General features: G+C 44.9%; 2 protein-coding genes across 4 annotated transcripts; one reads left to right on the forward strand and one right to left on the reverse strand.

The window, feature by feature from the left end:
* Nucleotides 1–3210: 3210 nt before the first annotated feature.
* LOC139933063 (vang-like protein 1) lies at nucleotides 3211–13904 on the forward strand. 3 transcript variants are annotated; one of them, XM_071927069.1, is made up of 9 exons: nucleotides 3211–3281; nucleotides 4011–4130; nucleotides 5251–5257; nucleotides 8684–9112; nucleotides 9919–10094; nucleotides 10968–11101; nucleotides 12925–13075; nucleotides 13170–13404; nucleotides 13644–13904. In XM_071927069.1, the coding sequence occupies exons 1-9, from the start codon at nucleotides 3211–3213 to the stop codon at nucleotides 13902–13904; spliced, it is 1584 nt and encodes a 527-aa protein (XP_071783170.1). The 3 variants fall into 3 exon arrangements, with proteins under 3 accessions (XP_071783170.1, XP_071783168.1, XP_071783169.1); XM_071927067.1 differs by lacking the exon at nucleotides 5251–5257 and having other exon boundaries at nucleotides 4011–4182; XM_071927068.1 differs by lacking the exon at nucleotides 5251–5257 and having other exon boundaries at nucleotides 4020–4182.
* Nucleotides 13905–17795: 3891 nt separating this feature from the next.
* casq2 (calsequestrin 2) lies at nucleotides 17796–23556 on the reverse strand. Its single transcript, XM_071927041.2, has 11 exons — nucleotides 23215–23556; nucleotides 21166–21250; nucleotides 20862–20962; nucleotides 20608–20719; nucleotides 19892–19965; nucleotides 19657–19787; nucleotides 19455–19500; nucleotides 19284–19338; nucleotides 19032–19132; nucleotides 18849–18923; nucleotides 17796–18742 (listed from the first exon to the last, which is right to left on the reverse strand). The coding sequence occupies exons 1-11, from the start codon at nucleotides 23449–23451 to the stop codon at nucleotides 18431–18433; spliced, it is 1329 nt and encodes a 442-aa protein (XP_071783142.2). The 5' UTR covers nucleotides 23452–23556; the 3' UTR covers nucleotides 17796–18430.
* Nucleotides 23557–23943: the final 387 nt, after the last annotated feature.

Genomic DNA, 23943 nt, shown 5'->3' on the forward strand with positions numbered 1-23943 from the left:
ATTTTGTCTTTAATTCCACTCAATTTGCCACTTTCAAAGTAAGTGCTTTGTGTTTGCGTTATGGTGAAATAATGTATATGGTAGGCCTGTATGTTGTAGATGGGAATTGGTGGGTTGTAGAGTGCTTTTAAACTGTCAAACAAGCAAACAAAGCAGACTGCCAGCTGCTGCATCTGGCACATTATGGCGCAATGCCACCAGGGCAGGGCACACCGAAAAGAAGGAAGGCAAGAGGGCTAATGAGTGTAAGGGAGGGAGGGCACAGATGCCATGGTAACCAGGCCTCGGTGTGTACTCTAGATGAGGTATGAGGTTGATCTGTGCCATACAGGGTGCCAGCGCTGTATGGCACTCTGTATGCGCGCACGGCGTACATGCACATCCAAATCCTCTGTTTCACGAGTAATAGATGATCTGGATCGGCAGGGAAAGGATTCCTGTGAATAAACTGACCTGTCAGTTGTTGTAGCTTCCCCCCATGGAGACCCACACCCTGCTGCTACTGTAGTACAATTTCTCAACGTTGTCTCTCTGGAACAAGACTAAAAACGATTCCCTAACAGCACACACATGCCTATACCTCTGAGTCTGACCTTGCATAATTAGCTCCCACTGTGCCACAGACTTCATCCACTAAGCAAACACATTAATGAGTGTTTGTTTTACATTAGTGTCACTTGCTGCTCTCGTGAATTTCTCCTCAGTGCAGCCAACCAGAACTGTCTGCAGAAATGCAATTATGCTTCGCCAGAGCCGATGTTTTCTGTGCGGTGTACTGTACTACTCAGTTTTTGGACGGACAGACGTAGGCGAGGCAGGCAGCCGCTCGCTCACATCCGCTATTATTCCATGCTTTATTCATGTTTATCCCTTGGTTTGTAATTGATAGTTTTTCTTACCCCGTGGCTGTGATTTTCCACATGGCCTGTTTCTCTGTGCCTCTTCATGCTCGTCTCGTGGATGAGTGACTTCTCAGAGGGATCGGCCTGGCCCACATACCACCGCCACACGTTCAGAGATCAGCGCTCTGGGGGTTAACAGCTTTTATTCAAACCATAGGCTTATTCATTTAACCATAAGGATGCTCAGTGTGATGAGAGGCCATTGTTTGCTCTTTGTGCCCTCTCTCCTTGCTACCCCCACCCTCTCTTTCTCTCTCACACACACACATACGAGTGTATCGCACAAATTTACTCTCAGCAGGGGTGATTGATTATTGCTGCTAGAAGGGGCCTCCTGCCTCCAGTGTTACCAAGGCAACAGTGGACGCTCCAGATGTGGGTTAGAGATGAGAGATGACTCTTCTCCGTCTAACTCCGGCTGGTGTTAAAATTTGATGCCCTGACATCAGCTTTGATGCTCTGAGTGGTGTGTTCCAGTTATGTTCAAGTCCATTATTTATTGAAGTCCTGCATAGATATTGCTCAGCCTTGTTCGACGTTATGTTCCCTGCTTGTAAATAACATACGTCGCGGCTCAGTGGAGGCAGATGGTATATACTCTCAGAAGAAAAGGTACAGCATTGAGTCTTTTGTCATAGAGGCTCCTTTTACACCTGTTTTGAGTGGATTAGTGTGTCTGAAAGAGCATCCCACCTCCAGCTTTTGTCTGGCACATGAGAAATCCTATAGACAGATAGTGGTAATGTTATTACATAATTCATAATATAGTATAGTATCATATCTGAATACATTCTGTAACAGTCCTAATGGCAAATCTGTGGTTTCTCATATACAATAGCCACATTTCCCATGATGGGTATTTCTAATGGAAGGAAAGACGAGCGCTCAAACCCCCCCATGTCATCCTAATGCAAATCAGCCACATTTCAATGTTTTCCAGTAACCGCAGCTTTCAGAGCATCATCACCATGCTGCTATGTCGATTTGCATCCTAATATGCTGAATAGGCTATTTTGGTGTTTTATATGCCCCATCGGTTAGAGAGATAATTAATAGCCTCTAAACAGGGCCTGAGAATGCACAATATTTGCATAATCCTGGTTAGTAAAATGAGACTCGGCCAGGGATGGTGATTGGCAGGTGGTTGTCAGGACAACTGCTGGGGGACAGACAGAGAGTAGATTGAGGTCTAAATGAATGGTCACGCATGGTGGGACGCTAAGACATCCTCATGGAGCACACAGCTCACATTAGGGCCCAGGAAGGGAGTCTGGCAGATTCAATCTGAACCCATTACCACTAAAATGAGAATGACACGATGGAGAGTCAGTTCAAAATGAGTCCATTTTGAAGAAAAAAATCATTCCCCTCAGTCCATTATCTAGTATCACAAAAAATAAAGGATTGAATCTGTAAAGGAGTCATCTTTTTGTTAACCAAGGACATAAATTGCTTAATATTGTTTAAAAAGCCACACAACCACAATTAGTTTTAATTGTGTGTTATCAATCATTTTGGAAGACTAGGTATCACTTTTTTATAGCCACTTTTTTAATATGCGCAATATTTCATTTTGAAACCTAATTCTTCAATATTGTATCTTCCAGTATCTTCAATATTTGAAACTGTGCTGCTCTCTGACGTCCATTATTCTCTATTTTGCTTCCCAACATGTGTGCCTTTTTGATACGTGGCATAGAATAAAGCTGCCTGGTCCATAATTTAATGATAGATAATCTTATGCATCTACCTGCCTTTCAAATCCTCTTATAGGCCTGCCTGCTAGCCAAGAGAGGAATTGTGTAGAGAGGCATAGCATGCCACTAGTCCTCTGTCATAATGTAATGGATCATAGCTCTAATACTCTGATCACTGGTTGTCATTCTTCCCCCCATGGAAATGCATTGAACGCTCAGTATCAGCAAATGCCTGTACAGCTTAGTACTGTACAGCCAAATATAGGCTAGAGTCTGCATGAGCAACACCAGGCCGGAAGTACATCTACTGCATTATTTGTTAGTTGTAGCTTGCTCTAATGCAAAGCTTCGATGGGAACCTGTCTGTCTCTCTCCCTATCTCTCACTCTTTCACTCTCTCTCCTCTCTCTCTCTCTCTCAGGTCAATGTGGCCACTACAGCAGCTCTCCTGGGTAGTTGTCAGTCGTCGCAGATTCCTGAGGTCTTCTGCAGGCCAGTCTCTATAGCAACCCCTCCCTCTTCCTGAGTGCCGTTGCCAACTTGCCCTCTCTGCCACACGCCGAAAATCTCCTCATTTCCCCGGCCAATCGCTGGGCCCGAACTGCGTTGGGATGGACACCGAGTCGACCCACTCGGGCTACTCCTATCACTCCAGCCGCTCCGGCAGATCAAACCGACATGGGTATGTTTCATGCCTGCCTGCCTTACTATCTGACTAACTGTGTGTCCGCTGTATCTGTCTATCTCTGTGTGTGTGTGTGTCTGACTGTATCCCTCTCTGTACACATACTGCATCTCTCACGCCTGCCCTTGCTATGTATGTCTGTATTTCATGGAATGCATTCAGCGCCCGTTGTGTGCCTCAGTAAAAGGCGTTGATGTTTGCTCTGCTGCTTTTTATTTGTTGTGTTTATTTGTTTTCGATTTGAGCAAGCCACATGGAAAAATAAATGAAATGAGAGAGCGAGAGAGAGAGAGAGAGAGAGAAAGAGAGAGAGAGAGAGCAAGCAAGAGATTGAGAAACGGACAGAGCTTGTGGATTAGGGTCGTCACAGCTGAGTGGCTCTAACCTATTTCACTGATTCACTAGGCCTATTCTGTAAATGAGAGAATAATTTGATCCCCCTCGTCTCCGCTCCTCTCTCCTCTGCTTAGCTGCTGGAATATTCATTTTGCATGGGAATGTTTGTGTGTGAGTGTGTGTGATAGACAGAGGAAAGAAGAGGATTTTTATATTCTGTCATTTAGCGGACGCTTTTGTCCAAAGTGACTTACAAAAAGTACATTTTGTCAACTGACCGTAAGAAATGACATAATATAAAATATTTTTTGATCTTGTGTGTGTCAATGCTCCTCCCGCACCTTTCTGAATGAGTCTGTTGTTATTTGTGTGTGTGTGTGTGTCTTGCAGGGAGCGAAGCCGTGAGCGGCACAAGGCCAGCAGCAGTAAGGACAGCAGTCGCTCTGAGAGGTCTGTCATCATCAACCCCCCCGACACGCCCTCCCAGAACTCCCCCGTTCACAACGGAGAGCCGCTGCCAGGAGAACCGTCACCGGCAGCAGAGCATGGAGACGATGCCCAGGTACTGATCCAAAAATGAGTGACCTGTGCTGCGTTGTCCTAAAAGTTTACGCATGACAAACATGGGATGTGTGAATGAATGCAGCCTGGTTTTTATAAGTGCGTACTTTCAGACTTACCTTAAAGTAATCCCATTCCTTTAGACTCAATCAGAAGACCCAGTGAGCCATCTGTGAACTCTGCACCACGACCTTCTAAACTCATCCTCACACAGCTGGCTGCTTATTGCCGTAGTGCCTGGTCCATAATCACTATGGCGACAAGGGACCAAATAGGTCAGAGGATTAGCATCCCTCTTCTAGCTCTGGACGGATTTGTACGGACCATGCTGCGTTGCAGTGTGTGTGTGTGTGTGTGTGTGTGTGTGTGTGTGTGCCAGTGGGTACAACTGTCATGTATGTGTGCATTTGTATCTGTATTCATTTGCATTATACTCATTGTTTACAGTGGAAAGGAAGTTTACGATTTCATGATGGCCTTGAAAGCAGAGCATACTGGTAGCAGCCATTGCACTAGGCGCAGAAAGTTAAAACCATTTTCACTTGTGCAAAACATCACAGTTTCAAGCAGGCTTTCATTAGTCACAGGGCTAGCACTTGCCCCAAGTTTTTGCTGAGCACTGCAAGCAAAATAAGAGGTGTTGAGTAGACGCAGGCAAGAACAACGCTATGATAATGCGGCTGTAACACTGAGTGGGCTTTAGCCGTTGGATATTAAACCAGAGTATAATGCTGTGGGGATAAAAATCCGGGCAAACACTGAGTGATCATCATTTAAATACAGAGGAGGAGAGAGGAAAACATCAGTGAAAGGTGAACGAGAGATGGAGAGAAAGATGAGTGAGAAGTGATAGACAGCTAAGGAGAGCGAGGAGGAGAGAGAAAGGGAGTGGGTGATAGTTATTGTTCTTCGGAGAGGACTCTGCCTTGGGCTGCCTTCACGGGCTCTCTGACCTACTTGAAATCTATAGTAGAAAGAGAGCATTTTTTCAGTGTGTATGTACTGTTAGTGTGTGTGTGTGTGTGTGTACAGAAGTGTGTGTCTGTGTGAGAGACAGACACAGAGAGAGAGACAGAGTGAAAGTATTTGTTTGTGTGGCCGTCCACATGCTGCATGCAAACAGATGTGCTTGCCCAAACCGATAGTAAGTATAATTTCCTATGTGTAGGATCACATAGTTTTCTTCAGCCAGCCTTTCTGACAATTTCTGATAGATCTGACCTATTTTGCCGCCTCGCTCGGTATCCCCCCTCTGGTTGGTCTCGCAACATTCCATGCTGTCATGTGATCATCAGCTTGTAGCTTATGTCCATTGTCTGCAGTGTAAGGTAATCTGCCATTGTATTACATTAGCCCTCCAGACAGATGTGTCCAAATGGCACACTACCACCACCGCCACCACTATCACCACCACCACCACCACCACCAATTCCACCCCAGCTAGTGCTTTTTAAGAGCAGTTCTGTGAGATGGCAGAGCGAACACTAACAGGCTCTAGTGCAGAGAGGAATTCTCATAGACTGAGATTAGCTTTACATGCAGCCAAACGCCACTCTGAGGAAAGCTGATATGGATAATCCTCTATGTTTACACGCATGCCTATGACATAAGGGTATAGTCTTGATCTGTGTGTGTGTGTGTGTGTGTGTGTGTGTGTGTGAGTGAGTCATAGAGAGGGTGCCAGCCCTGGAACTGTGAGACTGTCCATGCTACCTTGTGAGACTGAGACATTGTGACTTTGTGCCAGAAGGCAGCAGCTTGGGTTTCTTCAAGATGTCAGCTCTAGCAACACTAAAGCGTAGCCTATCTGTGCGTCACATGGAGAGAGGCACATAGTGTGATTTTGGTATTTCACTCGAGCTCGTGTCCTTGCTTCTGTGTCCAACGTGCGCACACACACACACACTCACACACACACACACACACTTACAGCTTTTGATGTTAGAATAACCTACACTGTAAAAAGAATGACGAAAACAGGAGGAAACCTGCAAGGCATTTTAAACAAATGCCATTTGTTTTGGTCTCCTATCTCCTATGACTCATATCAACACACAAACACACACACACACACACACACACACACACACACACACACACACACATACAAACTACACACTGACACACCACGCAAATGTGTCATTTTAACCTCCACCCAGGCCAGTAGGTCTTCGTTATTGTGTTTTGTGTTTTGGCAGACTGTCTGGGGTGTGTGTGTGTGTTTGTGTTTGTGTTTGTGTGTGTGTGTGTGTATGTGTATATGTGTGTATGTGTGTGTGAGAGAGAGAGAAAGCAGAGCTAAGCCTATCATTTAGTCCGTTGTTTGTTGTTGTGCTTTGTGATGGTGTAACAGGCCTAACCATAATCCATATTCACCCACAGCCAGGAAAGGCTGCCAAGCAAGCAGCAGCCATCTCTTTCTCTCCTAACCCTTCTCTCTCTCTTTCTCTCTCTCTCTCCCCCTCTACTCGCTTTATATAGAGATCAGGCCTGATTAGTGTAGTGTTAATCTTTGGGATTAAGCCACTGACGGTCAGTGTTAATGGTTGGTTTAACTGTGTATTAGCTGGGTCAATAATACACTGTTGTCTCTCACTAACTGAGACGTTACCATGAAAGCTTGTCTTTATGAAGTCCTTGGCAGGGACGATGTTAAGGAGGATGAAATGTTCAGAATGAGGAAGAAGCTGATTTAGAATATGAAACATTAGTGTGCACAGGCTCTAAAACAACATGAGCTGTCTAATTTGCAGTTGAAATACATGCACATGGTATTTTTGCATATATACCTCACTCATTATGCCTATTCAGATGTCTGAGGTGTGGAAGGAGGCTTTACTGTGCATCGTTCACAGGTTGTGCTCAGACTCCAAAGGCGGAGACCCTGTTAAAGAGTTGGCTTAAGAAAGAATGGGAGTGAAAGGAGAGAGATGTGAGAGGAATGGAAATGAGATGGGATAGTAAGCGGAGACGAGGCTGATGACAGTAACATTTTCGGAGCTGACCTCCGGTCACACACATTACTGAGACAGAGCCACGGGATGAAATGCTGCTTCTGCATTCCCCCGCCTACTGTCTCTCTCTGCTCTTCTACTGCTGTCCCACACTTCAACCCCCCGCTGCCATCCTCCTCTCTCACTTCCCCTCCCTCTCCTCCTCTCACTTTCATTCATCCTCTGACTCCTGCTGGCTTCCTCTCCTCCAGCATGGTTGAGTTAATCGGGTGAGCGCAGTAATGGAGGGCAGAATTCATACTTATGCGCCGTATTCATGCTCTTACTCTCTATTTTCCTGATTGCCAATATGCACGGCCAAGGTGGATTTCATATTTCACATTCAACAAATAGTCACAGGGACCACTTAATCTGACACAGTTTATAGCACCTCCTTAATAGCCTGAAGAGGAGCGGTTCACAGCGGGACACTCTAGACAGCCACAGTGGGTTATCAGGAGAGTAGCAGTCAATGGTGAGAATTAGTCTGTGTCCGTCCTGCCCCCTACCTATCTCTTCACTCACAGCCTGCCTCATTTCCTAACAGCTTCATCAGGTAGTCAGGTCCATATGGCCAGAGTACGGGGGTTTTACAGACTGTGTGCTGTAACTAAGCGTGTGTGTGTGTGTGTACACGCAAGTGTGTGTAACTACAACGGCCTATGTTCAGCTCATCATTTTTCTATCCCTCTCCAGTCTTTCTGCAGTGGCTGCTCCTGTGATTGGTGGTAGTGGGAGGAACATGCAGTGACACTCTGGGAGAAAACGAGTGGTTAATTACATGAATTAATGACAGGCAGGCAGACAAAGAATGAATGCCTCTGTAAGCAGACTTGTCATTCATTTCTTCTCGCTGTGCCTCTTTCTTGGAAAGATTTATGCTTAAAATGACCCTGCCAGCTAGGGAAAATAAAATTTGACTCTAATTTGCAATGATGGGCCTGGAAAGCATCAGCTTTTGTTGTGACTCAGTGTGTGTGTGGCTGTGTATGTGTGTGTGTGTGTGTGTGTGTGTGCATCTGCATATGCATTTGTGTGTGTGTCCTTGTATGCCTGCATCTGGTTACCTGAATATTGCTGCATGACCCATCCTGTCATCCTGTATCACATCAATGGGACTTTGAAGGCTTGCCATAATGAGGCAGAACTCCAAGAAAATCAAACGTCTCTAAATAGCATGTAGGATGTGATGTGTGTGCGGTGCATAAAATCTGTGGTGATTCGTAGTCATCATCTGTTCTGGCCTGTCACTCTCGTCTTTGTGCAAAGAAGGGGGGAAAATAGGATAACGCAAGCATTGTTGGTTGTCTGATTCAGGTTTATATTTGTCAGTTGTTTTGCCAATTTCCTGTGAATTTCCCTCCATGTTTCTTCTGGTCCGTCTCTTTTTTAACCTTCACTTTATTCGGTTCCTGGGAGAAAGTGCCTGCATGCTCAGACAGGTACAGTCCAACACATCCAAATGTACATCCACCAGTCGTAACACATCTTCCCTTCATCTCCTGTCAGGATGATAACTGGGGGGAAACCACCACCGCGGTGACGGGCACCTCGGAGCTGAGTCTGTCCCAGGAGGAGGTGGTTGGCCTGGGGAAGGGGACAGAGGACCGGACCCAGAGCTGCCGGCGTTACGTTCCCCTGGTTCTGGGCCTGTGCTTGGGGCTGCTGGTGCTGGCCACGCCCTTGGCCTTCCTGGTCCTTCCGGCTATGATGTGGCCAGACAGGCTGCAGACGTGCGGCGCAGCCTGCGAGGGCCTCTTCCTCTCCATCTCCTTCAAGCTCCTCATCCTCCTGCTGGCCGTCTGGGCGCTGTTCTTGCGCCCGGCCCGCGCCGGCCTGCCCAGAGTGTGTGTGTACCGCGCCCTCCTCGCCACACTCACACTCCTGCTCACCATGTCCTATTGGCTCTTCTACGGGGTCCGGATCCTTGAAGCACAGGTGTGTTTTAGGATGAGTTATGAGCGTGTTTACAGGGTATCAGCTGATCCGTAAAAAGTCTCAAATTAAATGATAAAAATTATAAAAAAAAGTACTGAAATGACTTACAGTTTTTAGAGGTAATATTTTTTATCATGTAATGACAGGTTTATTTTTAATATGAAATTAGATGAATATATTGACAGATTCTTTGAATTTGGCGATATCTAGTCAAAGCTGAATTTTAAAGTAAGGAAAATAAAATAAGGCCACGAATCCTGTAGTTTCGCCAAATGATGTGAATGGCACCAGCAGTAATGTCATGTTTATCTTACATTGTATTACAGGCATGCCCACCCTTAGGTGAATATAGAATAGGGTCAATACAATATGCAAAATACGTTTTGTTTTCATCGTATCTGCTTTAATAAACACAGTTGGACACTGTATACCTAAACTGTTAATGTCCTTTTTCTTATACTGCCCTTTTATAGTTTTAGGACATTCATTATCTATGTACTATTGGAAATAGTCTGTTTTGTTTTTTTATTCGGCAGTAAAAGTGGTCATAAATTCCATTTCAGGTAGCATTAAAAAGTCTTAAAAAGTCTCTCATTTGGCTTCCTTAAACCTGTGTTAAGCATTTGGGAAAAACGCCTTTATATTCACACTGACACCATGTATCTTCAAAATCATACATCGCACAGCACATAACCATAGGAACTTTCAATACAACAAAAAAAAAGAAAAACACAGTATTCAGAGTTAGGAGGTTCCCATCCCACAGCAGTGTATGTACTGATAAAACGTGCGGTGTGTCTGAGCAGGATGAGGACTACCACGGCATCGTCCAGTTCGCCGTATCCCTGGTGGACTCCCTGCTGTTCGTCCACTACCTGGCCGTGGTGCTGCTGGAGCTCCGCCACCTCCAGCCCTGCTACAGCGTGGGTGTCATCCGCTCCACCGACGGGGAGACGCGCCATTACAACATGGGACAGCTCAGGTACACGCGCTCACTCACTGCACTTCCTTCATCTATGTGATTTACATGCAGTTTATAATGAAATAAGAGGATTAAAGAAACTATAAATATCAGCCTTTTACGTTTTCACATGAGAATGCATCTGACACTGCCAGAGGCTTTGTAAGTGCAGGTGAGCACATGCACACACACACACACACACACAAACACACACACACACACAGATACTGTACACATCCACACACAGAGTGATACTTAGTCACAGTCATTACATTCTACCATGTTGAAGTATGTGTGTAATTGGAGGCTCATGTCCAGAGGGAAGAATGGCGGTGGCAGTAATTGAGTTACTCATCATTCAGTCTCCTTGTCCAGTTTGCTCGGGGCGGGCTATTCTAGGAGTCTGGGGGGAGGGATGGGAATGTGCTCCAGACAGGCACTGATCCTATGGCTGACTTATTTTGTCCCTGGTATGATCAAGCGTGGGACTATGACGAGGCTAAGAGACGTCAGTGTTATTTCGATAAAGTTGTGTGTCACTAAAAAACAAACATCGCTGACCAACTAAGACGCGATGGATTTGTTTTTGCTGTGTTCCTCGTCTGATTCTGCCTGACTTGGCATGAAGGTAGAGCAGAAGGTCAAGACTTTGGACAGAGGCAATAAAATCTGCTGTTATGGGAGTAAACAATTTGATCAATTCAAGGCCTTCTGTTCAGTGGGGATTGTTCAGAGGGATTGTGATTCCAATTAGTTAATCATATGAGTCAAATCAGCCAGGACAGTAATATGTCTTCCTGCTGTCTCCTTCGGTCTCTGATTTATGTCTCTCTGACTTTTCTCTCTCTCTCTCTCTCTCTCTCTCTCTCTCTCTCTCTCTCATATCTCACACAGTATTCAGAGGGCAGCTCTGTCCATCCTGGAGTTCTACTACAGAGATTTTCCTCTCCACAACCCGGCCCTTCTCTCTGCCTCTAAACACCGAGCTGCCAAACACCTGGCTGGATTAAAGGTCTACAACGTAGACGGTTAGTTGCCTCGTCTGCCTCATTAATTACCTCTTATCTCATATTATATTTAAATTGTGTCTCAGTTGGTCTCCTTCCCATCGTTTCCCTTCGTTCCATATACCTGGTTTACCGGCTCTCCTCCTTCCACTCTCTTGTTGTGATGTGTTTTTCTCCATCTCCCCCTCTCATGCCGTCATAAGCAGCTTTTAAAAACAAACTGAGAGCGTACCTTTTGGACAGTAAGTACCGATAAAAGTCCTCCCCGTCACTCGGCACGGCACTTTATCACAGGAAACTGCTAATCTCACGGTTCGGCTCACTCCCATCTTTACCCCACTCTGTTGCCTCTGTGCGCGGCGTAATGTATGTATTGCATCCCTGGCAAGCACTCCTACACACACACACACACACACACACATATACACACACACTCCTACACATACTCCAGTCTAACTGTCGCTCTACCATGCTCTAGATATGCTGCCTCCCCGCACCCACACCCACATACACACACACACACTGCGATGCCACATACAGCACACTTTCCTCCAGTTAAAAGGGTCCCCCACCCCCCACCCACACACAACCCCCACCCGCCAACCCACCCACCCCCACCCGCTGCACGGCCCGGTGGTTGTGATCATCTACGAGAGAGATGCAGTATGGGATATGGTGTCCTTATATCACCCCCCCTCCACCCTCCACCCCCCACCCCCGCTATCAAAGTACAGCGGAAAGGCCTCTAGGGGCCGTGGAATTTCAACCCTTCAATAATTCATCAGAGTGAAGCTCATTCCTCACATACCCCCACATCTCTCCCTCCTCCTGCTCGCCCCGTCTCCGGCTCGGCTCCCTCTCGCTTTCCTTCTTTTTTTCTCCCCCTTTATTTCATTTTTTTTTTGCGCTCACTCCAACCCCCCTCCCCTCTCTCTGCCATTCACTCTCATAACATGAATATGCAGGCCAGGATTTTTCACGTTCACCTATATTACCTATATTATTTTCTGCATTTATGCATGGAAAATATTTACAGTGCTCCATTGACTGATGAATAGGATTCAGGTATGGTGTTTCAGCCATGTTGTATCAGTCTACATTCCACATGCTCTCTCTGTTTCTCTCTCTCTCTCACACACACACACACACACACACACACACACAGGTATGCAGATCAGATTATTAATGATTTATATCCTATACCTGACCTGCAGGGGTTGCATTCTCCAACCTCCCCCAAACTGCACTGATCTTCATGAATATGGACCAGATTTTACTCCTCCAGAGTCGTACCCCAGGAACTGTATACTGCTGTACAAGCTCCATTAGCTTTATGGGTTTGTCACACAAACTAATGAATTCACAGATCTAACTGGAACTATGGCCTTTGAAGTGTAAAATGATGAATATTTAATCCACTCCCCCAATAAAAAGGTTTTACCATCAGTCTGTGTGAGGAGTACTCTAGATGTTGCCTCTGTTCTCCTCGCTATAATTAACAGTCTCTATGACTGTGACAGCTTCGAGATAAACTGGCAGGATGCCCCAGATATGTAATGAAGATTAACATGCACCCTCCCCAAATCTTGAACTTGGAAAATGTCAGTGGAATATAAAATGGTCGTAATACTGACCAGAAAGGCTGATTCACAGTTGTTTTAAACCTCCAGCATCAGACCGAGTACACTGAAGTGGAAGATCTCGACGTTCCTCCCGTCTGACCTTTTCCTCCCATGATTCAGATTGAGATACAGCCCATTAATCAGAATCCAGGGCATCAGGGGCCACTTCCTCCAGCTCCAGCTGATATTACCATTATGCCTCTGTCCTCTCCCTCGGTGCAGGCCCGGGGAGCACAGCGGGGGCGCAGCCTGGTAATGGGAATCAGTCACGGGCGATGGTCACAGCTGCCGCCAAGCGCAAAGACAGCACCCACAACGAGCTGTACTACGAAGAGGCCGACCACGAGAGAAGAGTCCGCAAACGCAGAGCCAGGTGAGAAACGGGAACATGCATGTTGAGTTGCTTCATGATCATTAATACAGAATATAATCAAGTGAATGTTGTGTGTACACTGCCTCGTTGTCAGGCTGGTGGTGGCCGTGGAGGAGGCCTTCACACACGTCCGCCGCATGAAGAAGGAGGATGAGCGCGCGACCCCCTCTGAGATTATGGATGTGCGCGAGGCGGCGCTGGCCATTTTCCCCTCTATGGCCCGCGCCCTGCAGAAGTACCTCCGCACCACCAGGAGGCAGCACTGCCACAGCATGGAGAGCATCCAGAAGCACCTGGCTTTCTGCCTCGTCAACAACATGAGCCCTAAGGTGAGCTTGGGACGTCTGACGTGGTTTTTAACCCCTGTTTTTAAAACAGAAAAATGAAAAAATGGATGTGTTTTGTATATTACAGGCCTTTTTTTTGCTCATTTATGACACAGCAGGGAATGTTTACAGGACTTAAATCTTCCATCAACTTAATATCAACCTCTTAATATCATGCTGTTACAAAGCTAGTTTCCTCTTAGTGAATACAGTAATAGCAGTGGCTGTTTGTGTGTGTCCAGGCCTTCCTGGAGGCCTACCTAGCCCCCGGTCCTACCCTGCAGTACGGTCCTGAGCGCTGGATGGCTGACCAGTGGACTTTGGTCAGCGAGGCGGCGGTCACCAGCGGCATGAAGGAAGGGACAGAGTTCCTGCTGAGGTGCCTCGACTTCAGCTTAGCTGTCTCCGTCAAGAGCATCCCTTACATCCGAATGACTGAGGAGTACATCGACCCCAAGTCTCACAAGTTTACACTGCTGCTCCAATCAGAAACCTCAGTTTGAAAGACCGGCCGTCACACAGTGGGCCGGTGCTGCTGATCTGGGCTTACAGGACTGTTAGGATTATCCGACTGGATTTTTCAATTCAAAAAAACACTTTTTGTACTTTTTTTGTACTTGTGTTTTACACCTTCTGTCTTTTTCTCTCAAATGATTTGCTCACATACAGTATCTTTGTGAATTTCTTTGGGCACAAAGCTAGCTTAATAGATTGAATGATCGGATATTCAACCCAAGCAACGCGCTGAGTCTTTGTCCCTGGAGACACAAGAGAAGAGAGGATAAAAGACAGAGAATGGGAGGAAACATGCTTGGATCTCTCTGTCCTGACACTCGCAGAACACAGTTCAGGTATTCCTCTATGCACTACAGATGACCCTCACAAATTTTGTTCTTCCTTTATTTGCATGTGCCAGTGCGTGCCTGCTTGGGTGTTTCAGAGAGTGAGTGCTCATGATTTAGGAAGCGTACGCAATTGTGTGGGTGTATTAGTCTAAGAATAAGTGTGTGTGTGTGTGTGTGTGTGTGTGTGTGTGTGTGTGCGCTCGCGTGTGTGTGTGTGTGTGTGTGTGTGTGTGTTTGAGTGTGCTGTACACCCTGGGTCTGTCTCGACCTGTCTCCACTTTCTCCTTAGCGTTGCTATAGTAACCGAGACATTTTCCTATTGCTTGGTTGCCCTTCTGATATGAACAAAACCCCTTTTCACCAAAACGGCTCTTATCTAGTCTCAGTCTACAACTCATGCAATGATTATTTAACTGTCATGTATTGCAAATTTTATGTATAGTATTTATATGTGTATATACTTTATCCCTATATACTTTTTATATCAAAATTGTGCATTGTTTGAATGTTTTTTGTTTTTTTTACCTTGACTGGATTTTTTTTACCTTGTCTGTCTGCACTGTATCTGTGGAGATAACTGGACTGTAAATAACCTAAGACATGTTTGCAAGTGTCGGACAAATAGCTGGAATCATGTGGACCGAACCGCAGCCACAGTGCAGCTTAATACTGATGTAGGCCTACCCAAGAGATTGTGAATGAACGCATCTGACCACGCATTATCTACAGTTGGTTTGTACAGTAAGTGTGTGTGCGGTGTGCACAGGGAGGACTGGTTCCCTGTGTACTGTTCCATCAGACTTTATCTTCACATCTTAATGACAAAACATATGCCCCAGATTTTTTTTGTCTTAATTCAACATGAAAGGGCCCCATTATTACAGTACATCTTTGCATGGCATAAATCCTGTAAGCCAAATGAAATATACTCGGCTTTGAGGTTCTCATCATCTTCCTAAAACAATGCATAAAAGGCATAAAAGATTATTTAAACTGCTCCCGGTTTTCAAGAGCAATTGAGACTTTCTCTCAGACATAATATTCTTCTCCAAAATTTACAGTCACTTAAATCGCACTGGCATCAGTGTTTAAACAAGTGTTGGAATTGAATAAGTTAATGTAGATGAACTTATCCAGTGTCAGTATTTCTAGTGTCAGTATTTCCAGTGCGGACACCAGTTCCTGAGAGTGTCACACTACTGCCACCTATCTGCACCCATTGGAAACACCATTAAGGAAATACTTTGTCTCTCTTTGAGCACCAATCAAAATGTTAATTTGTATGAATATTATCAATGTATTTCAAATCCTCTCTATTTACTAAGCCTGTTATGTTGTACATTTATATTTACACAAGTGTTACTATTGTCACTGACAGTATGTGTAGCTTTGTTTAGGATTTTATAGTATTGATGGTTGTGGGTAGTATGATGTCTCCTTGACTACACATGTGCCTCGGTTACACATATTTAAGGATGTGCTCAGTATACATGTGCAGTTGTGTGTGTGTGTGTGTGTGTGTGTGCGTGAATGTGTGTGTGCATAAGAGAGAGAAAGAGTAAAAGAGAACAGTAAGAAGAAGAAGAGAGCAAGAGATTGCTTTCCAAAATGTCATGCAGCTGACAAGTCATGAGTTTTCCCCGGCTCCTTTTATAAGACAAAACATGTAAAATCACAACAGCTGTGTCAAAGTCACATTTGTAAAAAAATAAATATTTGTATTGACCTTTTCAAGACATTTGAATATGATTGTGTTTTTATGGAATGCTGTATGTATTGATAGATGAGAGATGTGTCATCAGCTATCCTTAATCAGTAAAGTGAATGTACGGCTTTCGGTAGGTAAGTCTGGTATTTAGGGTTTACAGTGTAATTACTACATGTAATTAACCTAGTTTAACTACATTTTGCAGTAGCTTAGTCCAACTAATATTTGGATAGTGTTTTTGTAATTTATTACTCTTTTGTCATTTTGAGGCATAGATAACTACAGAAACTACCAATTATTTTTGTCTATAAAAGAAAAAGAAAGTGCATTTTTTCATCTTTAATTTTTGTATTTTTATGGTATTTCTGTTTTATTGGATAGTACAGTTGAGCAAGAGATACAGGACAGGGGGAGGATAGAGGGGGATGACATAGACAAAGGTCCCAGGCCAGATTCAAACCCTAGGCTCGTCTCTGGCAGACAGAAACCTGAGTGAAAGAGTGCCGAACATTATATACGAAAAGTGAACATTCCTTGCACTTCTTCCTGTGATGAACCCAGGTAGGGTTGTTTGGTTTGTGTTTATGTCCAGACTAGTTTCTGGCATGCAGCTGTGGGCGTTATAAACACAATGAGAATCCATTGCACTTTATTTCAAATAAAATATGATTTTTTTTAACATCCTAATCAGTGGGATTTTTGCAGTCATGTGATTTTGTATTATATGACACTGCAGATAGGATCATTTTTACAAAGTATTTTGGACTAGGCCTAGTTTTTCTAAGTAACTAGTTAAAGCTGCTACCAGTAGAATCTGAAACTTGATGACTTTAGCTTTGAGATCCTAATGGTAGTATTTTACATCAGCTGTCCTAATGAGAATTATATATTGAGGTAAATATTCTACACGTAGGGGCTTTAAAGCTGCAATAGGCGACTTCAGTAAACTGCACACTCCTTGGATCTAAGTTTCTTCTTCTGGGTGGCGAGTAGACCTATTGGTGGAGACAGTGAAAAAGCAGCAGGTTCAGCCATCGCTCGCTTTGTTTTGATTCGTCACTTCCCTCCAATGACTGTACCCGACATCAGAAATGAATTGTTGCAGTCTCAATTTGTGATATGATAAGAGAGGTGTATTTTTATATAAAACTCGCAACAAAACTACTTTCTCTTCAGGGTAGCTTTGCTGTTGTTCAGCTTCTTCCAATGTGAAGTAACTGATAGCTTGTAAGACTTCAAAGCAGCTTCCCCAGCACTGAAGCTTTGGTGTTTGGTGTCTGTGTGACAGAAAGAGACAGTGAGTGAATATCTAATGGCCCTTTCCCTCCAACCCTGGACCACAAGAGGACAGAAAACACTCCTGCCATAATATATTTTATCTGCTTTCATTGTGCAGGGAGGAAGGCAGGGAGCAAGCAGTGAGTCAATGAGGGAGAGAGAGAGCGACAAAGCAAAACATGGGAAGAGTGCCGGAGCGCAAGAGGGGAAGAGAAACATGACGAATTAGCATTCAAATGAGCTTTCCAGCGTCTATCCAACAGTGTAATGATGATATTATCTCCCTGTGCAGCTGCTCCCTGCTCCATTGATTCAGGTGAGAAATAAACCCTGAAGATGGAGAAGGAGGAATAAGTGAGAGATGAGAGAGGAGATTAGGTCTGCTGTTGGAAATGGAGATTGTCAGCGAGTGCCTTAATGATTTCAAAGCTGCAACCCCCAGGGCAGAAAATGTATCCTATTCCATCTAGGTAAAACGAACATTTAATCTTATGTTGCGTTACCTGAATAGAGGATGCAAAACAAAAGCAAAATGAAAGGGAAACACACAAATACCACCCGGTTTGCTTTATTGATATTGAGGGCAATGAGCCGCAGTAATTAACTGATGTAATCAAACAGACTATCAAATAAAAGAACTAAAGTTTAGAAAGTGCTGCTTTTGGTATTCAAGTTTCAGTTGACTTGCTATTCCACAGTTGGGGTAAGTTCTCTCTTTCTTTCTCTCTCTAGTCTAGAGACTTGAGCCTTCACAGTATATCGGATTAAAAGAAGACAGAGAAGAAGTTCTTCAGTGACAAAGATAATTTCAGTTGACTACATGTAATTCTAACATTCTCAATACATTCATCTGACATCTGTATTATACATTTACACTGTGTTGTGAAGTAAATGTCTGGTCCAGACACCTCTACTGTCTTAAATATATTTTTTTCAAATGCATTTTTCTTATGCATCCTAAAACCCATTCCAAGTTATTTTTAAATATCACTGTCATAAAATGACATCTTTGCTTGTTAAATAGACTTATTATCAATTTTCACACCATCCAATACAAATTCCGTTTTATTTCTGAGTGAAAAGTGAACACTATTTCAACCTGACCCAGTGGTTTCACTGAAGTCAAGTCCAGATCTGATCCACTCAGCCTGAACTCAGAGTGAAGAGATATAAAGATTTACAATTCACAGTCTATGAATTATTCATCGTCGTCGTCGTCGTCGTCGTCATCATCATCATCATCGTCATCGTCGTCATCATCGTCGTCATCATCATCATCCTCTTCATCATCATCGTCCTTATCATCATCATCATCGTCATCATCGTCGTCGTCATCGTCGTCGTCGTCATCATCGTCGTCATCGTCATCATCGTCGTCATCATCATCATCATCATCATCATCATCCTCAGTGTTGACTTTGCCAGAGAGCACATCTTCAATCCAGTCCTCCAGCTCCTGGGCGGTGGGCAAGTCCTCCTCATCGTCCATCTCCATCCACACACTGTCGGCCTGCACAGAAGAGGCACAGACAGAAAGGTCAAATGATGTCAGGAGGGATCCAACACATTATTCTGACCTCTGTGGGTTTTATTGGACAAGGTTGACATGGACTTACATCGGTAACATTGACGACTCCGATCTGTGGTCTGAACAGGTCCACCTTGAAGGTCTTCTCCCAGTAGGGGATCAGCTGAAGGGAGTTAGAGAAAGCAGCGCATTAGACCACATCTTTGGTTTTATGTTTCACCGCTTTCCTGTCTGCCTTTCTGTTTGTGTGTGTGGCGGTGTCATGGCTCACCAGGGGGAAGTCATCCGGGTCGATCCAGACGATGCTGAGGTCCGGGAGATGGGTATTGTCTCGGGCCACCTCCTTCAGGATCTCCAAGAACTCATAACCATCTGGGAGAAACCAACACCACACAACATCAGGACACAAGAGTTAGAGTTGTCTAGAGCAATCCAGGGGCTCATGTGTTCAGCTGCCCTTCCAATAGCCATCAAGTACTGATTTGATATATTTTGTGAAGCGGGCTCATGGTGTTGCTCTCACCAGGATCCTCCTCCTCTGCAAAAGCCACAATGTGGATGCCTTCGATATCATCCTCCTGAGAAATAGAAATGTCATGTTACTGTAAATGTCAAGTATGGAACCGGCGCTCCTCAGGAAAACTAAATTTAGAGTTGTTAATATTGCTTCTGCAACCGAACAAGCCTCACTCACCCACGTCTCAAACATGTCTTCTGCACGCAACTTTCTCAGAGTTGGTCTGATAACACAGAAAAGAGAATTGCATCACACATCAACTCCATGGATGTTATGTGCAGACCATAGTCCTTAAAATATTCATTCCTTTAAAAAAATCTTAAAGAAGAGGGTCAAATACACATTAGGTGTGTGTAGTACCACATTGCTCTTTCTTTACCGTCTGTGCTCAGTTATGAATTCCACCAGTTCCTCCTCGGAGTGTGGCTTGCCTGGGACGGTGACGGGCTCCTCCATGAACGGCTCATAGAAGTCCACCTCGTTCATCTTCAGTGTCAGCTCCTTGGCCACCTGAAACAGGAGGAGGAGGAGAGCTCACTCAAGAGACAGTGACAGGTCTATTTATATATCTAAATTTCTTTCTTTTTTTCCGCATTAAATGCTATGTTACTCACAGATTTCTCAAAAGTGGCAAAGAATTTAATGTAGGGCTGGAACTGCTCTGCAGCTTCTTTGAATTCATGGTAGTCTGAGGATAAAAAGAGAGGAAAGGCATGAGGAAGAGAAGAGTTTGTGGAGGAGTGGGGTGAAAAATTTAATTAAAACACATAAATTCGTAATTAGTGCATGATAATCTTTCTACTGTTTTCTCTTAAGCAATAGGGTTTGTTTTGTACGCGTGTATTCCTTTTAGCATAACCATTAGCACACATCTGTTTGTTCTTTCTTTGGCCTCGGGAGAGATGACATTGACACATCAGGGAACTGAAATAGCTGAACTTTGACCCCTGGTTCATACTCCCACAGTTGGTCAGAGGTGATGCAGCCGCCGCTCGTCATCATGATTGAACTACGCTAGACTCAGTTCTTACACAAGATATGAGAGGAGATGAGGCACGGACAGCTGTGTGCGCAGCTAGTGGTAAAAATGGATCTGTAAATCCTTGGAGATGAGGAGGTTAATATGTCTTATCATGAAGGGGTCGGTCCATGGAGAGCTCATCACTGAACCATCTATCACAAACCCAGCGGACACTAACACTAACAAGGTACTGAGCGGTGTTCAGACAGTTGAAAAGATACACAAACACACGCACTCTCACACACCATTTTGCCCACGTTGTCATCACACACTCACCGCTCTCTCATGCTCACAGCCTCACACACTCACGCTCAGAGTCTTCGCTCTTGAAGTAGCCAATGAGGCGGATGTCCTCCTCCATCCTATCAAAGGCTCTCAGCTCCAGAGCGTTCCCTATCACCTCCACTGGCTCCTCCAACAGCTACAGACAGATGGACACAGAGAAGGCCAGGGGGAACGTGTGAGGAGGAGAGGAGAGTACTGGGGTGAGCTTGTAACTTTGGCACTGCTGGTGTTGATTGGTACTAGCAGCTGAGAATCTGACCCTAAATCAGTCCACTTACATCCAGCAAGAACTCCACCAGGGTGTTAGCGGAGAGCAAGCCGTCAAACTCGATCACTCGGTCGGCCTTGAAAACATACACGCTGCCCTCCTCCTCCAGGCCTATGGTCAAGGGAAATTACACACCATTTACATGGATATTACACATACACACACACACAAAGACTTTACTAAAGCTGAGTTTAAGACTAAATAACTACGATTGCAGGCACTTCTCGTTCAGGGCTCAATGGCATGAATCAGCTGATGGAGGCTAAATAAAGATTCTGATGTAATCAATAATCTTCTTGTCCTCGCTCACTCACCCAGTTTTTTAGCCACCTTGGCGTCTTTGTGGGAGTCGACCATTCCAAACCCGATGTCTTTCTCCTCCATGACCTGGGCTGCCAGCTGCAGAAAGAAAAGAAAAAGATTGTGAAAGACGAAATGATGAGAAGCAATGCATTGTTAATACGATGAAATAATAAAATAGAGCGATAGAGAATCAGAGATTGAAGGAGAACATTACTATTACAAGTTTCAAAAATGTTTTTTTTTATTCTTTCCTAGCGCAGTTAAATTATTGAATGGGGCCACTTTTGTGAGAAAAGTGAATGGGCAACTTGATTGCAGTGTTGCATCCTTATGCAATATCTATTCAAGTTTCAGTTGACTTGTCTTATCTTGATTGTGGCATTGATGACAACGTTGAAAACAAGTGGCACATACCTAGATTAGTCATATCTAGTCAAATCTGAAATACACATGTGCACATGCACACACATGACATGTAATGAAGGTCCCTATATTGGCAAGACGACAGAGGGGCCGAGCTGAGTATTAACAGTGGCGTTATTGACAAGATAACAGCCCAGAGAACAGAACAGCCCGGGGGCCGTAGAGACAGTTACATAATCATCCAAACTGCCTGGCTCTATATATAACCAAAGCACTATATTATAGGCCCAGCCATTGTGCTGTGAATTAGGTGATCTGACTGAGATTTGGATTGTGGTCCTACCACAAATGGAACAGGCCGGTTTGTCTGCTGTTTGTCACCATGACCAATCAGCTTTCTTGAATGCACTGTGAAAAATGCTGAGCAAATGAAGTTATGATTTTTGGGACAGGGAGTGAACAGACCTCAGACAGGATGTAGGACTGGTCATCTGCCAACAGTAAATGTTAAACGTCTGACTTACTTAGCACAAGCAATCACACGACAGTGATTGTATATAGCTAACCTTCGGAAGTCGATGTTGATCTTTGTACATGGTTACTCTGGTGTCCAGCTCTAGCTAACAGGGCCCACCTGGTGCTGTGTAAAATAAGTGACGCTATTATCAGGACTGGGCTCAGGTTACCTTCAACAGATAGAAAGGCAACTCACCATGAGCCATGTGTAACATGAGACTGGGCACAGTGCATACTATTGCCTAGCGTACAGGACTCATTCATTCAAGAGACATCAAAAAGTCACTTAGATATATATCCACTTGCCCAGTTAAGCCTGAACATAAGATACAGTAGATTTGAGCGGTTTTATTTTTGGTCTGACAAATCCACCGCAAAACCAAGACAGAGGAGAAGGCAGTTGTGCCCTTCCCATGTACAGCTCAATAACATTATATACATGAGCTCTTGCCCTATTTCTGCCAGTAGAGAGCCATGGGGAGAATGACATACATTTCTATGGGACAGAAGTGCACATTGAATTAGCCGGATCGAAATAACCTTAACTGACAGCATTACATCTCACTGGACTGCTATGCACACACACACACACACACAGACACACACACATGCACACATGCACACACACACACACACACACACATACGCACACACACTCACATATAGACACACGCATTGACCTTGAGGAAACACACACACTTCCATGTGTATGGAGAGATATGGGGACATTGAGATGGTACGCTGATAATGCCTGGCCCCAACTTCAATGTGCAGTTCTTGAGGGGGGGGGGGGGGGGGGGGCAAAGTCAAATGTAGTCTCTGGAGTTACTGACCTCTCCAGTGGGCTCTCTGCCTATTGGAGCACTAAAGTCCAGCTACTGTACAGTAAATCAGTTATATGGGTCTGGTTAATGGGCTGGGATGACCCACTCACCCCAGACTATTAGTCTCCACTCCTCATACCACTCCCACCAGCCTAGGACACCTCCTATCAAACCACACCTCCTTGTCCTTTTCTTTATTTCTCTTTCCTCCCCCTCATTTGGCGACTACATTCTTTCTCCATAGGTTTCCACATTTTGTCATTTCATCTGCTCAACTTCCTCTGTCCTATTCCTTTAATCTGCCCTCTTCTCTACCTGCTTTCCCTTTTCTTTCTCCTCCTCGTCCTCATGGCTTACCTCCAGCACCAACTCGGTCATCTGGTGTCGTTTCTGCAGCTCCTTGCCGTCTGGTATGGGCTCATGGTAGAGCAGGCACAGCATGCTATACTTCTTCAAGGCCTTCCTGTAGTTCTTGTCATTGATGTCCAGGACACGGTCTTTCCCATCATAGTGAGGGAACTCCAGGCCCTTCTCGGCCGGGGCCAGAGGCACGAGGCTCAGGCAGGGGAGGAGGAACAACCACAGGGAGCGCATGGTCCACAGCTACCACACACCCCCGAAAGTCAGAGAGTACGGTTTAGTTACAATGTGTAGGATTGTGCAGTCGGGAAGGTCACCGAAGTCCTGTGAAAGAGTCTGGAAATGTAAGAAATGCTGCAGAAGGGTGTAGAAGTAAAATTTGGTCCGTCAATGGGAGTTCTCCTCAAACGTCCCAAGCTGTCCTCAGAAATCCAACTTCTATAACATGCGCAGGACCCAGCAACCCTGTCTCCCACTCCGTCACTCCTTCGCTCCCTCTCTCCAGAAGAGACAAAGGGGAAAGAGGAGTGCTGTCAGGCCTGTGAGGGACTGGGGGCTGGATACCGTACATAGCAGCGCCCCTCTCCCCCTACTCATGCAGCACAGGCCCATTTTTAGGAGACCAGTTGTTTGAAGGCTAAAAATAAAGAGGCGAGTGAGAAAGAGAGAGAGGGGAGGACAAGAGGGGAGCTTGATAGCAGGTTGTGGGCCCCTTAAACACACTCT

This window comes from Centroberyx gerrardi, chromosome 10 (assembly GCF_048128805.1).
Source record: "Centroberyx gerrardi isolate f3 chromosome 10, fCenGer3.hap1.cur.20231027, whole genome shotgun sequence".
Classification (NCBI taxonomy): Eukaryota; Metazoa; Chordata; class Actinopteri; order Beryciformes; family Berycidae; genus Centroberyx; species Centroberyx gerrardi.